Source organism: Gigantopelta aegis, chromosome 14 (genome assembly GCF_016097555.1).
Source record: "Gigantopelta aegis isolate Gae_Host chromosome 14, Gae_host_genome, whole genome shotgun sequence".
Lineage (NCBI taxonomy): Eukaryota > Metazoa > Mollusca > Gastropoda > Neomphalida > Peltospiridae > Gigantopelta > Gigantopelta aegis.
In genome coordinates this window covers 31,350,475-31,368,606 of record NC_054712.1, presented here as the reverse complement: position 1 = coordinate 31,368,606, position 18,132 = coordinate 31,350,475, and the positions used below count along the sequence as shown (strand labels likewise).

Sequence of the window (18,132 nt, the reverse complement as noted above, 5' to 3'; positions counted from 1 at the left end):
GAAAGGGAAAGGATGGGGAAGGTAAGGCAAGAGTAAGGTAAGGGATGGGAAGGAATGGGAAGGGAAGGGAGGGGAGGGGAGGGGAGGGGAGGGGGGGAGGGAGGGAGGGAAGGTAAGGGACGGGAAGGAATGGGAAGGAATGGGAAGGGAAGGGAGGGGAGGGGAGGGGAGAGGAGGGGAGGGAGTTGAACGGAAATGAAGGAAAGGGAAGGGATGGGAGGGGAGGGAAAGGTAGGGGAGGGGATGGGAGGGGAGGGGAAGAGAAGGGAAGGGAAGGGAAGGGAGGGAAGACAAGGGGAGGGGAGGGGAGGGGGGGGAGGGGGAGGGGAGGGGAGGGAGGGGAGGGGAGGGGAAGGGAAGGGAAGGGAAGGGAAGGGAAGGGAAAGGATTGGGAAGGTAATTGAAGAGGAAGGTAATGGAAGTTAAGCAAAAAAAGCCTAGGAAAGGGATGGGAAAGCTAAAAGAGGAGGAAGGTAAGGGATGGAAAGGAGAATAAAAGTAGAAGAAAGGGAAGGGATGGGGATGGTAAGGGAAGAAGAAGGGAAGGGGAAGGATGGGAAGGGAAAGGGAAGGAAGTAAAAGAAAGGCAATGAAAGGGAAATTTGACATTTGGTCATGAGAGAGCAAGCTTGCTGTTGCCTCATAGCCTAATCAAATAACAGCAAATAATGTTTTATTTTAATTGTTTTACAGCCAGCGAAGCATTTAAATTTACCTTAAAACATATGTGTACTGATCACCTACCTCATATATGGTTCCATCCGCACATACTAGTCGTCCGTGACCCTGCCTCTTGTCCATCACCCAATAGCCTTTGTAGTAATCACCGTTTCTATCAATCAAGATGAACAGTTTTAATAACAGAACAAGAATATTACATTATTATTATATTATGGTTGTTATGATCACACATTTTTCTGTAACACTAGTGAAAGAAATCCACTTGAAACATTAATATCTTGATAGACTTTTTAAAACATAATTTCAAACAATATGTTCAATATCACATTCTGTTTAGTCATATTATCTGCTTTTTGGTCATTAAAATACAATAAAAATATGTAATTTTTAATTAGGTATCTTTTAAACAAATGTAAATGTAGAAGATTATTATTTGTCATATAACAAACAAATTAAATGTACTTTTATAGAATAGCCTGTGCTTTTATTCATTGCATGTCTTTGTTTGGTTTGTTTTTTAACACAAAAGAAACATAAACATCTACAGTAACGTTTGATAGCAAGACTGAGTAAATGTACATACTTTACAGGAAACATGATTAACATTAAATACTGCCATGCCACATTTTTTAATGTAGGGATATTCTAAATGATATTTTACAGAGTTTTCTAAATTTTTCAATATGGTAAAAATAATATATAATTAACAATTATGCAATCGTCAATTTACCAATATGGTAACAGTAACTTATAACCAATATCTTATGGTAGTTCTCAATATTTTATTATGGTAACAATACCAGTAACCTATAAACATCATCTTAGTCAGAAACAAAAAAATTTCCAACATGGTAACAATAAAATCTATAAATGATATGTAACTTATTGTCCTCATTTTTCTGATATGGTAATAACTTATAAGGAAAATCTTAAACATAATCCTCAGTTTTTCAATGTAATAAGACTAACATATCAGTGATATCATAGACATGTCTATATTTTTCCATACATATTTTGTAACAGAACAATACAAATATGTATGATTTTTTATTCTAAATTTAACAGTATACTTTTTAAATTACTGGTTCTAAAATATAAATAACAAAACAACTATTCGAGTCTTTCTCGGAATAAGGTAAACATTTAATTTTGATAGTATTAGTATTAGATTTAGTTTTATTACTGCACATGCCACAGCGGTGAGAAGAACATGCATACAGATGTGAGCACTATTAAACCACAGCACACAGTTAATACATGTATTACAATATACAGCAGTGCCAGTTTCGCTTACCATATATACATGTGTACTGTATTACAACTGAACAAAACTCTTTATATACATTGGTCTTTATAGATGAAGCAGAAAGGTTAGTATATGAATATTCATTTGACACCTCAGCTCACGGTTAAACTACAGCTAAATATTTGGCATCTAACATAAAAATAGATTTTTCGACTTATGGTCGAGAGAGATTGAAACAAAGCAAGGTAATCTGTTTTATGCATTTTCCCCACAGACATGACAGTGAATACAACAACTTTTGATGTACCAGCCATTGACAGTGATTGATCCTGTAACTCACTGCACCTCGTAACACATTTATGGGAGTAAAAATCTAAAAATAGTCAAGGCTGCATGCTATTTCAAGTATATATATTTTCATTATTGACGCAGCTAGAATAGACCACCCAGTTTAATGTTCTACAAAATAAGGAAGAGTGCTGTATACATTTGTTATATATATGCAGAAAGTAGTATGGCCAATATATAATATATATATATATATATATATACATAATAATAATAATAATATAATATAATAATATATATATATCCTATAACTTCTCCATGATATCCACGCCATATACCCATGTGATAATTTTAGTGTATTAACCCGGTTAATAATGGTATGCAAATTTGCAAGGTCTCTAGGTAATGTGTTGCTATGGATGGGTCATTTGCTTACAAGCCAACAATACCTGTGTACCTGAGCGTAACGTTTTCAAAGATTTAGTTAAAATGCGTGACGTCAAACTAATGTGTGCTAATCGTGATGACGTCATATTACTGATGGCTGTGACTTTAGTACTGTGGTTTACTAAAAAATTGAATTAAAATGTTATTTTAGAAGTGTTATGTATATATTTAAAAATAAATTCCATAAACCAAACTGTCGTACACTTTGTGCTAGTTATATAGTTATAGTGTAAGTATATGCCACTGAACCACATCAACATTAGGCACACTAGCTGCAGCAAGAATTCCACACACACTTTTCATTACATTATCATTTAGTATTATTACAGTTGTAGATTTGGCAATAATCTACATGTACAAAGTCACTGTATTATATATATACACTGTATTATATACCTTTTACACAAATAACATTACTATATGCAGACCATTTATTATTTTACAGTTATCAATAAATTCTGATGATGGTAATATATCATTATTTACAGCAATTCCATGTATAATACAGTTATAGCTAACTGGCTGTAGACAGAAATACATTTTATAACATTCGATGTGGGGTAGAAGTGAGGTGTTGAGCTGAAATTCTTATTATTAATATCCTACCAATTAATTGTACTTATCAATTGCTGAATTTTATACCAAGTAATAATCATTTCATAAAATAAACAGAGATTTAACTATATAATATGTTCTGTACCACAAAGTATTAATGTGCATGCATAATGTAAATACAACACACTTGTATAGTATATTCTACACAACAAACTATGGATAGATACATGTAATATGTACACATATATATACACATATATATTTATCATATAATATCTTACATTTTCAGTGCAATCAAAGTATGTGATATTTTTCAGATCACATACTTTAAGAATTTGATAACTTTGCAAATTAGATGTAAATTAGTCGAGGTCTCGGCACTAGGTTTATTGACATTTAAGCAAACGTACTTGGGTGACACTCCATGATTGACATATGCATTCATAGTCATCAAATAAAAACATTTCAGTGGCAATTTGACGCTGAAAGCTGTCCAGCGTTCAGAAAACAAAAAACGTTAGGTATAACTTTATTTTGATGTAAGGACATCCAAAATGACGTCATTCGAGTTTGACATCATTTCCATTCAAAAATACATTTAAATATCTAGTAATGGTGGACTGGAATTAAAGTTGCGTGTACAGTTTACAAAAACACATTGTATTAAGCTTGAGCTTATATGATAAAGAGATTATTACCCTCGTGTATTTCGGTATCGTCAATATCATATATTAGGAATAAAAATGTATTATGCTCTCCAGAGGCTCGCATAATACAATTTTTATTCCTAACATATGATATTGACGATACCGAAAAACACTCTGGTAATAACCTGTATATATATGTATATAATATATGTGTGTGTATATGTATATGTGTATATATATATATATATATATATATATATATATATATATATATATTATATATATATATATATATATATATATATATATATATATATATATATACATATATATATATATATAGTGTGTGTGTATATACAGTATATACGTATATATATATATATATATATATATATATATATAATATATATATATATATATATATATATATACATACATACATACATACATACATACATATATATATACATGTATATATATTATAATTTTATAATACATTCTACAAATAAAAATTAATACAATATTCGACACAACAACGTATGAAATTCACAATATAATAATTCCACAAAGTACTGTATGAATGTATAATACGTTCTATACAACTAAGCATGAATGTATACATGTAATAATCGCCTAAGCAAATATAAAAAAATTATATCATATTTTCTACATTACAAAGCTTGTTAAGTAGTTAGAATGCTAATGCATCTAAGGGGAGACGACTGATAAACATGCACAGTAAAACCTGAATATAGCAGACACTTATTATAAGTTTTTACATAACCAAAAAGAACTACAAGCCAACAATTATGCCCCAAACAAATGTTTTTGAAATGTGATCAAGCTGCAACAAGGTACAGATGACAATTACAGTGAAACCTCTCAAAACCGGACCCTTTGTAAACCAGAATTCCCTCAAAACCAGACGGTTTTTTATGGTCCTTTTTTAAATATCTGTGTATAAGAGAACCTCTCTAAACTGGATACCCCTGCGTGTGCTGTAACCTCACCGTGGTGCAGGGGTGTAACATTCTCTTTGAGAATGGCCAATACAGCACAAAATTGAAGTTTTGAGTAAAATTCGGTGTCCGTAAAATTCTGTGATATTTGTGTTTTTGCACAGTTCTTTACACTGTTTTTGAATTTTTATATTGATGTTGATCATCACTTTATTTATTTGCATTACCATAGTTTGACACCCAATAGCCGATGTATTTTTCGTGCTGGGGTGTCGTTAAACATTCATTCATTCTAAACTGGATACCTCTTAAAACCAGACTTTTTACTTGGTCCGGATGGTGTCCGGTTTAGAGGAATTTCACTGTATTTAGCTTCCATGAAAGATTATTTATTTTCAAAAATATACAGACACTGTTCTCAAATACACCATGCATTAACAAGGATAATATTGGAGCAGAGTAAACATATTATTATGTATTATATCATATTATTTAATTTCAAAATAAGCATCTGCTAATACAGATTTCATAACAATAGGTTTAACATGCAGTTTTGTGTCTTGTTGAAGGTTTTGGGGGGGGGTTTCAAGAAAGCAAGAAAAATTTAATCAGAATGTTATCTGGAATATGAACAGATCCATTTTAGGTATCACTTCAACAAGGCAACAGTCAGGGAACATCCATTTTGTTGTTCATCATTTCATGTGTACAAAGTATTATTTGTAGTTGGTTTTTTTGTGGGGGGTTTTCTGCATCCTTATCGTTTCCAAATCTGTATTAAAAAATTTAATTATCCATTAAAGCCACTCACCTTGGTTATCAGGCAATGTAAAATGTGTATTGGAAATTTTTGAGCCTTTTCTCTCTTAAACTACACATTATTTATAACTGTTTCAATTCTGGTAAATCCAATACTGGTATGTTTTTGATTATCCCCGTGTTTATAGCAGTTCAAAATGGAAATTATGGTCAGTGGCTTTAAAAATAACTTGGGCTACAAATTTAGCAGGATTCCATACATCCGCAAATCCCAGATTTTAGGTCAGAAGTTTATGACTGATTATAAGATGAATTCCAAAATATCCATATTACATTATTTTTATGATTTTGGCTGTATTCCCCCACCCACCCCCACCCCTCCAAACAAAATCCCCAAATTCAATGCCTGTTATTTCTATAATTGTGGCCCCTGAAGTCCAAGTGTATGGTTTGTATACTCGTGAAAATGAAAAATGAAAATGGATGATACCGCTGAAGACACAGAGACGACTAGATATTTGTTGCTGAAGCTAGCAACAACCACATACAGTGTGACACGTTACCACATTTCTACATGTACCTCAGTGTTTTATAGACATTCCTTTAAAGAAAAACAGTCATAGCGTTATTAAACATGTATTTTCAACACACTCAAAATGTACTAGCATATCACATGCATTAGAAATTCATGCAATTAATGTATTTTGTTATGACCATTAAGAAAATAAATCCTAGATTTTCATTCCTTGACACTATGTGGAAAAAGTTCCAACCCCATTTTATATTGCGCCCCCCCCCCCCCCCCCCCCCCCCCCCCAACCTACCAAAAATATTTGTCAAAATATGCAGTATTTCCAATGTCCTGAAAATAAATAATACACCCCCCTCCCTCCACCTCCTACTTGCCCCCATTTTGAAAAAGAAATTGGTGTAGAAATTTAGCCTAAAAGAACATTTCTGTTAATGTTGCCCGACCATTCCAACAAAGGTTGATTGCAGAAAATTACAGGTGTCTGGTACACCAATTAAAACATAATAATGACACAGACTAGTTTTCCCATAAAAAAAAAAAAAAGCAAAGTATCATTTCGTTCATGTATACTTATTTTGATACTTATATATCCAATTACGGTTCAAGCACAATGTCCTGGCACACACCTCAGCTATCTGGACTGTCTGTCTGTCCAGGACAGTGGGTTAGTGGTTAGTTGTTAGTGGTTAGTGAGAGAGAAGTTGGTGTAGCGGTCTTACACCTACCCATTGAGTCGTTAAAACTCGCTCTGGGTAGGAGCCGGTACCGGGTTGCGAACTCAGTGTTGCGGTGGTTAAGCAATCAGACTCAAAGTCAAGGGTTCACATCCTGGTGCCGACACCCATCCACAGAGAACTTAGCAGCTTGGTGTGGAGAGATGTAATGTAACTATACCAACATCTCTTTCCCTTTCACTGACAAGGGGAGGGCCATAACCCAGTGGTTAAGAGCTCCCCTGATGTGTAGTCAGTCTAGGATCGATTCCCATCAATGGACACGGTGGGCTATTTCTCGTGTACCACATCTAGTAGATCAAAGGCTGTGGTACATGCTATCCTATCTGTGGGATCGTGCATAAAAAGATCCCTTTAGTGGGTTTCCTCTCTAAGACTATATGTTAAACTTACCAATTTGAAATGTTTGATATCCAGTAGCTTATGATTAGTAAATCAACGTGCTGCAGTAGTGTCATTAAACAAACTTTAACTTGTAACTTTCACTAACAACTACAACTAGCTATCACTGCCCAGATAGCAGAGGTTTGTGTGCCCAGGGACAGCATGCTTGAACTTTGAATAGATATAAGCAAGAAAATTCAGTTTAAAAAAATTTAAAATACAGTTACATATGCTAGCAATATAATTAAAACACCAGTAGCCAAGAGTTTACCCAATATTTATCACTGTTGTTAGTTAGCTATATTACCCACACTGCACTAAGTAAAACAGTACTGTACTAACCACCCATCAGTACTAATGTACACATGCAAGAAAAATACCTACATCCAATATTAGACTAACAAAATTACACAACAAATATTTCTAAGCAAACGAAAATGAGAATAATTAATGAGTCAAGTATGCTATTTATTTTAAGGTTAAAAAACACATTAATGTATGAAAAGATTTGGAACTAATAATAAAGAATGTGCTTTGAACCGATAACAATTACTAGTAAAATAGAATTTATCCTATAACTTACCCATGACATACAAGTCGTAAACTCATGTTATAATTTAGAATATTAACCTGTGTAATAATGGTATGCAAATTTAAAGGTATATGCAAATTTGCAAGGTCTTTAAGTAATAACATGTTGCTGTCAATGGGTCATTTACTTACAAGCCAAAAAGACTTAAATTGTATACCTACATGTATGCGTAACGTTTTCAAAAGATTTAGTTAATATATGCGAGACATCAAACTAATTTGTGCTAATCGTGATGATGTCATATTATCGATGGAGGCGACTTTAAGATTAGTACTGTGATTTACTAAATTTTGAATGGAAATGTTATTTTAAAAGTGTTATAGGATAAATAGAATTCGCTACTCATGTTTTTTAATATGTAAAATATTAACTTTGTCTAGTTAATCGGTATTTGTCTCAGCAGAGACTCGACAAATACCCATCAACAAAGATTCAGTTGATATTTTCCATATTAAAAAACACTTGTGACGAATCCTCTATGTATTAATTAAAACTATAAATTTATGAAATAATTTTTTTTTTAAATCTCTGAACTTTATGGATTGTTTTTGGTTTTGGTTTTGGTTTTATTTTTAAGTTAAGTATCTGATTATAAAAATAGCAAAGTATGCATAAATTGTGATATAGCAACGCTGGACTGGATTGTCTTTACATTTCTTAAAGAAATTAACCGACACTCATAACCATGGATTGACCAATTACATCTGAGGTAACATAAATTACATTTGGAAAAGTCGAAAAAGAATGTTTACTAAAAACCGATTATTCAAGTCATTACCGTTATTTTCTATCAGAAGTTACTTCCACAAATACTAAATACTGGTAGTACCAAATAGTGCCAGGTAAAATGTATAAAAACAAAGCAGATACATCTGACAATCATGTTATTGTATATACGGTAAATATATGTGCTAAAGAACAAATCAAAAGTGAAAATATATATGATCAATGCCATTCAGAAAACATCATACAGGGAGGTGGGGGGAGGTGGGGGGAGGTGGCACTGGGTGGAGATGGGGACATAAGGCAGGAGGTCATTGGAATTGGGTGGGCTTGGAAAATGCTCAAATTATTGGAAAATACTCAAATTATTATTTTATGATTGATATAAGTAGCTTTTACCCCCTAATGTTGATGCACAATTTGGAGAAAACTTGGACTAATATCTCTAGGGGAATATGCATTTGTTTGAGGTCAGATGAAGTAGAGAGGAAAATCTGTGGTGTTTGGATAAAAAATAAAAACAGCTCCTCCCCGACTTCCACCGTGTGATGATTTCTTGAACACTGATTTAAACTGCAGCGATAATGGGACAGTTTGATACGTACTCATACATCAGGGATCCCTGACCGTGCCTCAAATGTCCCTGAAAACAACCCTTATAGGTTCCTTCAGACAGCTTCATCACACCCATACCTGTCAAATAAAAGTAAGACTGTTTTCTCATAATATATCAAATACTTTTTTTTTTTTTTTTTTTATTACAGCAGAGTGGATCCCAACTGGTGGAAAAGCACTTCCCTGATGTGCAGTTGGTCTGGGATCGATCCCTGTCAGTGGGCCCATTGGGCTATTACTCGATCCAACCAGTGTACCACAACTGGTATATCAAAGGCCAAGGTATGTGCTATCCTGTCTGTGGAATGGTGCATATAAAAGATCCCTCGTTACTAATGGAAAAATGTAGCCCAGTGGTAAAGCGCTCGCCTAATGTATGGTCTATTTAGGATCGATCCCTGTCAGTGGGCCCATTGAGCTATTTCTCACTCCAACCAGTGCACCACAACTGGTATATTAAAGGCTGTGGTATGTGCTATCCTGTCTGTGGAATGGTGCATATAAAAGATCCCTCGCTACTAATGGAAAAATGAAGCAGGTTTCCTCTGTAAGACAATATGTCAAAATTACCAAATGTTTGACATCCAGTAGCTGAAAATTAATAAATCAATGTGCTAATTAAATAAAACTAACTTTTAACTTTTTGATCATGATTGACGAAATCTCTCACAACTATTATATAGCTCATTACTGTTTTCACTTGTTTATCAAAGGTTGTGGTATGTGCTGTCATGATCAGTGGACTTAATGATTAATATATCAATGTGCTCTAGTTTGTCAGAAACATTCAAAGACTTGACATAACAGCGACATACCACGTTTTCTATTCTGATGCCACTCTCCTTCGTATTGTGTTCCATCGGCATAGGTCATGATTCCATAGCCTTCCAGTTCACCATTTAAAAACTGGCCAGTATATCGGGCTTTTGTCGACGCAAAATACTTATACCCATGTCCAGTTATCTCCCCATCAATAAACTGGCCCTCGTAGAATGTACCATCTCGCATCAGGAGCTTTCCATGACCTGGAACAGAAGAAAGAATTCATAACTGCACGATAGCAATGCATGACATGAATGAATGCATGACATGAATGAATGAATGAATGAATGAATGAATGAATGAATGAATGAATGAATGAATGAATGAATGATACGAACGAACGAACGAACGAACGAATTAAATTAAATTAAATTAAATTAAATTAAATTAAATTAATTAATAACAATATCACAGTACAGAAAAATACACATAGGCTATTGGGCAAGTATATGAATATGATTATTTACCTAAGAAATATTATTAAAAAATTATGTAATTACTTAAGAACAGTGTAAAAAGCTGTGGAAAAAATACAATACAAAAATGAAGATAGGTAACTATAATTTAAAACTTTGTATAGAAATCAAAACGTTTTTGCATGATAGAGAACTGGCACTATATATACCATACTGCAACCAACGTTGGTGGGGTTCAGTGTTACCCCAGGATTTTAGTTCAGAGGGTTGGCAAAATAGTTTGATGTGAATCGAGCCCCAAAGGGGGGGGGCAAGAATGCTAGGCGGGACATATTGACAGAGACATATTGTTTTTATAACTACATATTGATCTGTAAACGTACGTAGCCAGTAAAGCTATCTTATACGCCATATCCATTGCTGACATTTATTACTCAAAATTATTTGAAGAAAATTACCACAAAGATAGGCAATTAACCCAATTAAGGTGTCAAAACATAAATATTTATTTGTTGTCTATGAGTATGGGTCGGCAGGAGATTCATCTAAAAATAAACCAAAGCTAGAGGCTGCATTTGTTTGATCTCTTAATCTCATGATTATCACTTACTATAATGTCTGTTAATACTGGATTGTCACTAACAATAATGTCTGTTCATATTGGAAAGCACATAAATATATACGAAACAAAAAAATTGAAAGACATTAAAAAAGACATTAAAAAAAAAATTGCAAACCCCCCCCCCCCCCCCCCCTCAAATCACTCAATTAAAAGTAATTTGCGTACTGCTCTAGAACCACAATCGAATTCATCCCGATAAGAAGCTATGGAAATTAGCTATGTTCAATCATCTGACTATGATGGAAATTGGGCGCCATTTTATAATTCTTGAAGTTAACACAAGTTTGCATTTTCGTCATTGGGATGGGTCAAAATCTTCTTTAAAATTTTAATTTCTTGGCAAATTGATCACGGAGATCAGTCCCTTTTTCTCATGGTTACAAGTTTTACGGTGCCAGCAAAGAAATCCACGGGGTCAGTGCAGGGTCCATCTGGCCCCTAGGGAAAACACTGGGTGTTGTGGTCTTGCCATCAGCTGCATGGCTTGTAGGTAATGGGTTCATATCAGGTCTCCTCATTTCATGTAAATGATTGTTCTAAATCAATACAAAAATGACTGCATGATGCAGTACATAATTTATAAATAATTTTATCTTTGGATTTGGAAGGGGAAGTCAAACAAATTGTTCAAACTGTGAAAAACATGGATATTTAACGACCATCACTTGTTATGAACCATTTAGGCACACTTTGTTTATAGACTGACAATTTATTACATACCTATTCAATCTTATTATAGTGATAACGGCCTTTTGTAGCCAAGTAATAAATTTATTCTGTATTGCACATACAGTCAAACTTCGTTAACTCGAAGTTGAAGGGGACGACGAAATAGTTCGAGTTTCAGGGAGTTCGAGTGTTCGAAATTCGTACAGCATTTCGTTGATATCGGATGTTAGCACATTTCTTCTGTGTATATGATAAAACTAAGTAAATATTAACAGAAACGAGATAAATCCGATCAGTTTGACGTACATCTCTATGTACTTTTATTGTATTAATTGACAGTAAAGTAAAAAAAACCACAACGAAAACTGAAAGCATGTACTTACATATAACCGGAAGTAAGCGATAAATTAAAGTTGATATATTTTTCAAATGTCAAAACAAGGCGGAACGTAACGTTGTAATAAATTAAAATACTGAATGTCGATTAGCACTAAAGTATGTTTGTTTACCAAATAAAAAATACACAATATAAATAGCAAAATTATTGTAAATCACAAAAATCATTTTAAAAACCCTCACTAACATAGCGAGACATAACATAACAAATCAAAACGCTGTATGCCAAATAGCACTAGGTTATGTACTTTTTTTTACATATAAAACATTCACAACAGTACAAAATAATTTATAGCTCTCAAATCACAAAGTACAAAGAGCAGAACTATCCGAAATTTTTTGTAATTAGAGATTGTTTGGCACACTTGCTTAAAAAATCGTCTTTCATTACTGTGTCATTGAGCGCATTTCTTCCGAATGTTCACGGTTCTGCAAACAAACAGCGTTAATTGTCATTACAACAGTTCTTTGAAGATTACAAGACTATCCGTACTTTGTGTAATGAGGCCCGCTGCCATGTACAAACACCGACAACCCAATGAAGGCATGTAGGATCATTTCGTTCCGCATAGTCGGCGATCTATTATTCTGTAATTACCGCGTGTATCATCGATAGCCGAGACCAGTCGGGGCACTCACGCTTGGCTTGGGTAACAATTCATTTTTCTTTAAAGTATTACCGGTACAGTTAAAAGGCTCAGTCATTCCACAAACTTCGAGTTTTGGAAGTGCAATATCCCTTCTTTTTTTTTATGGTGGGACCACAAAATTACTTTGAGAGATAGAGTTTTTCGAAGGTTCGAAGTTTGAGTGATCGAAGTGTGTTATTACTAGTTTGTATAGCAGTTTGGCCGGGACCGCCGTTTCACTTCGAGAGATCGACGTTTACGAAAGATCGTAGTTTGAGTTATCGAAGGTCGACTGTATGTGCAATCTGGACCGGAACTTTTAAATGGAGAATTCCCTTTTGTTTTTATAGCAGTTAGTGCCTTTTATTTACTTACGTCATATATGATTTACAAATGACGTCATAACTTATTTGAAACATTACACAAGGCTGCCGCAGAGTATATGATTCTTAATGCTAAATGAATTCATGAAAGGAGTTTTGATCATAGATTTAACAAAGTGTTGTTATGACGTTAAATTAAAAACCGTTTTTATAAAACATAAAAGAAGGTATGTAATAAATATAGAACTTCACATACGTTGTTTTCCCTTCCTATTTATTGCACTCGTTTATTTTGCAAAAGAACATACCACTCGACCACTATGCAGTCTCGTGGTACATATTCTTGCGCAAAATAAACTTGTGCAATAAATAGGAAGCGAAAACAACCTATGTGAAGTTCTGTATATGTAGGCTACAGCCTATATCTAATTTAGATCCAATCATTTCTACATATCAAGCTGTAAATATTACCATGCTTCTTCCCATTTTTCCACGTTCCTTCATATCGGAAATATGGATTCTCATAAACATAGACACCATGACCTGAAAAACAACATAAATTTGAAGAATTAATACTTCTTACAACAAAACGACCTGGCCAATTTGATAATAAAATAACAAAACACAACCAGCAATGACAATATGTACGTGTATGGATGAGCAGGGATCGAAATTATAAGTCGAGTACGGTCGTGTCAAGAAAGTCGAGAATGGTACTTCATTCCGCACAAAATGTTATTAAACTAAAAGTAGGCCACGTACATTTTTATCAATTGCGTGCTATTTAAATACACATACAGTATGAATAAAATTACACTGGTAAGTATATTCATGTCAGGGATGGGGTATAGATTACTGGCGGCCAAACATCTATTAGGTTACTGGAAGGAAGGAAGGAAATGTTTTATTTAATGATGCACTCAACACATTTTATTTACGGTTATATGATCAAGGACCACACATATTATATTGAAAGAGGAAACCTGCTGTTGCCACTTCATGGGTTACTCTTTTTGAGTAGCAGCAAGGGATCGTTAATATGCACCACCCCATGGACAGGATAGCACATACCACGGCCGTTGATGTACCAGTCGTGATGCACTGGCTAGAACGAGAAATAGCCCAATACGCCCACCAACGGGCATTATAGGTTACTGTTGCACGTGAAAGGAAATCGAATGAAGTGACTTTTAGATCCCTTTTTTCATTTTGTTTTTGACACCATCATGCCATTTGTTACTTCTGTGGCGCTCAAACAAGATACATGCACTTCTTTGGTAGATATATCACTTGCAAGAAAGGATTATTTAGTATTGCTGATGTAGTATAGTAAATTTCGAAGTTTGTTTTGTTTCTTGGGGATTTTTTAAAAACAAAAATCTGCTGTGTTAACAGGGATGCATGTAGATGCAGTACAGCACATCCCATCCACTATCACTGCATCACTGACCCTGACCTCGGGTCTGTGAGATCCCTAATACTGTATCACTACAGTGAGAACAGAAGAAGAAGTTTGTTTTAACGACACCACTAGAGCACATTAATTGATTAATTAATCATCGGCTAATAGATGTCAAACATTTGGTAATCCTGGCACGTAGTCATCAGAGGAAACCCACTATATTTTTCAATTAGTAGCAAGGGATCTTTTATATGCACTTTCCCATAGACAGAAAAGCACATAATACAGCCTTTGACCAGTTGTGGCGCACTGGTTGGAATGAGAAAAAACCCAATCAGTTGAATGCATCCACTGAGGTGATTCGATCCTCTGACGAAAGCACCTCAGGTGAGCACTCAACCAATTGAGCTAAATCGCACCCCTACAATAAGAACAGTGACATGAATAAATAAAGTATCAGTGTCTGTAAGGGGTTTTATAAACAGTAATAATGAAAATATAAATGTATCAGGTGTGTATTATGTGGTTACCTGTACATGGGTTTCCAGACACATTACTTATTTTGATACCTGGATGAGTATTGTTGATTTATTTACATCTTGACCAATTTTTTTTACAAATTGTACATTAAAATAGAACACTTTTTATTATTTCTAAACCATTTTTTCTTTTATTTTTATGCTAAGCAAAAGTGGAATTATTAACAAAAATACTTGAAAGTGTAGTTCATCCTACGTTCCTGGGGCCATTCAGTAATTATATAATACTCAATGGGGTCAGGGTGTATCATGATACTTATATTATGAAATGTTTGCGAACAGCTAAGTAATATTTTTAAAACAATTGTCTAATTTTTATTAATGATATAAAATGATGTCGGTCATTGCTATTTTATTATCAAACCAAAGCAAACAAAAACAAGCAAAAAATCAGAAAAAATATTACCTAACAGAGCTAGCTCTGGGTGATCAGAAAATTTCGCCAAATTATCTCAAAAATGCAAAATCTATAGCTATTTTGCAACAAAATATCAATTATCACACAATTTGTTTTCACCAAATTAAAATAAAATTTGCCAATTGTTTTCAAAATTCGCAGTTGGCGAATTTGGCCATTGGCAGAGCTAGCCCTGACTAAATTAAGTCATTATGACAGAGAAATTGGTGGTACTGACGAGCTTTACATAATTTTAGTAAAAGAAGTGGCATCAGTGTTACAAAACATTACATTGAGGGAATGGAGCAGACCTCACCATTTAACAATCGGCTCAGAAATAAATAACTTGTACCGTTGTAGTATATTCGTTCCCTGTTGAGTCGCGGTCTCTATTAAGTTGCACGATTTGGGATTTCCCCCTTTTTAAAGTAATACACCATCTACCATTTGTTTATGTTCCAAGTCTCTGAGTAAGACATGTTGATAGTCAAGTAGCTAAAAATGTTTAAGTATAATCAAATTTGTTTTACATTTTAATTAAACAAAAACATTCTACACATGAACCAAAATAGGTAAAAAACACATGACCCGTATGTCAATTAAAACATTTGTAGTTTTCTTAATTTATGGAGATCATGTCCAAAATATATATCGAAATGTCGTCTGCATGTGCATGTTTATTTTGACGTACTAGTGAGTGACATCAGTTCAATTATTTTTCTATGGAAGCAAATAAGGACGCTGAAATTTGAAAACATAAACTAAAGATGTAGATCAATAGCTTTATTTTTAAAATATTACTAGTACTACAATATACATATAGTCATTATTATATTTGCATAAATATTTTTAAAATATTTAGATAAAAAATAAAAATAGAAATAACAAAATCTATTTTAAAAAACAAAAAGGAAGTTTGTCCCACTTTATGTTGTAAGCAATATTTTAAACACCATGCAGCAATCTGTTGACCCCTAAACAGGCATCGAAATAAGTCGAGAACGGTCGTTCAGGTTACCGGGACGTTACCACATGTAAGAAAAGTCGAGAACGGTGTTTCGTTCTCGACAAAAATTTCAACGTTAACGGTAGTTTCGTTTCTGAACGTAAACCAGACAATGCATTCCGGTCTTCTACGTTTCATTTTGTCGTAAGGAATTGCATCGATTTTCGTCCGTACTTGTGCAATTGCAAGCATTTATAGTTTATCCGCGTTTAAGCAGCGTCCACTAGATGAATTTACTTCCGCTTTTCGTTTTCTCGTATGAAATTGCACCGATGTTTGTGCGCACTTGTGCAATTGCAAGCAGTTTCGGCAATCCACGTTTAAGCTTCTGTCGTGGGTCAGGCCCCTGGATATCCAGAGACCGGACCCGCGATAGACATGCTCGAAACTCCACTGGTATATGAGCATGTTAATACATATCGGTTTCGGTTTCTGCGTTTAAGCAGCGCCCACTAGATAAATTTACTTCCGGATTTCATTTCTCGTACCGATGTTGGCGCGTACCGATACAATTTCAGAATTATTATTATCTTTCATTGTTGTATGATAAAATACGAGAAAATAGAAAACAGAATTATTTTTTTTAATCAATTTATTTATTCAATTGTTCAGTTATTAAATATGAGTCACATACTTGTAAAGAATTATATGTAATACATTAAGAACAGTGATAAGATCAAGAATGAACCATAAATACATGTATACTACAATAATCATCTGGCACACATGTAAGGGCGTTAAAAGCAGTAGTAACAGGAATTCAATTCTAACTTTCATATAGTTGTGGTAACCTATGGGTTACCAGGCTATATTTTGTGGTAACCTGTAAATGGGTTACCAGACACAATGCTTATTTCGATGCCTGCTAAATAATTCTAAAAACAGTTATTTTTTATTGATTGCTTCACGACAAATTCAACAATGCAAATTACAGTTATATACTTTGTTTTTATGATATTTTGTGCTTCTACACTTTAAAACAGTAAATAATGCGACTCAATAGTTACGTTTTTTTGTTCAGTGATCGAGGGTAGGCCGATTGTAAGCACGTGTGCACGTTTGTTTGCATCAAATATGTAAATTTTTCTGTATTGTTGGTTCAATTAACAATTAAAAGTTTCTTCAACTAATAATTATAATATTACAAAGCAGTTTCAAAATATACTAATAAAATTATTAAAGAAAGAAATGTTTTATTTAACGAACTAAAGACATTTTATTTACAGTTATATGGCATCAGACATATGGTTAAGAACCATACAGATTTTGAGAGGGATCTTTTATTTGCACTTCCCAGGCAGGATAGCACAAATCATGACTTTTGTTGAACCAGTTATGGATCGCTGGTCGGTGCAAGTGGTTTACACCTACCAGGTTTGGAGTCGGTAACTGGATTAAAAATCCCATGCCTTGACTGGGATCCGAACCCAGTACCTACCAGCCTGTAGACCGATGGCCTAACCACGACGCCACCGAGGTCGGGAATAAAATAAAGTACCACGAATAACCTGGGACCCATGCTAAATTCCATAATATGAAGGGGGGGGAAAAGGCGTTCCCTGTATAGGTTAATCAACATGACATTGGTAATGCAACGGTTGGTAGGATTTGGCAGCTCCATAGAATAACAAAGAAAAATATTGATTAAACAAATATATAACCATCACGAAGTAATTTCTTTTTCTCTCCAATATATCCAGGTTTGCACACAGCATCTGTCGCCATGTTGTTTTCACTGACAACGGTACC

The 18,132-nt window shown here is 34.2% G+C and overlaps 1 protein-coding gene across 4 annotated transcripts in view; it reads right to left on the bottom strand.

Moving 5' to 3' along the window:
* LOC121388242 (MORN repeat-containing protein 1-like) overlaps nt 1–18,132 on the bottom strand; it is a 37,399-nt gene extending 19,267 nt beyond the window's left edge. For 3 of the 4 annotated variants that reach the window (XR_005959958.1, XM_041519511.1, XM_041519510.1), the window contains exons 1-6: nt 18,045–18,132; nt 13,511–13,582; nt 9,978–10,187; nt 9,153–9,240; nt 6,163–6,183; nt 745–832 (exon numbers count right to left, since the gene is read on the bottom strand). Coding sequence is in view for 2 of the 4 variants with exons in the window: in XM_041519511.1 (XP_041375445.1) it covers nt 745–832; nt 6,163–6,183; nt 9,153–9,240; nt 9,978–10,187; nt 13,511–13,582; nt 18,045–18,108 (543 nt within the window). In the remaining 2 variants the exon portion in view is untranslated. The remainder of the gene's footprint in view (nt 1–744; nt 833–6,162; nt 6,184–9,152; nt 9,241–9,977; nt 10,188–13,510; nt 13,583–18,044) is intronic. The other variant, XR_005959959.1, reaches the window with a different exon arrangement.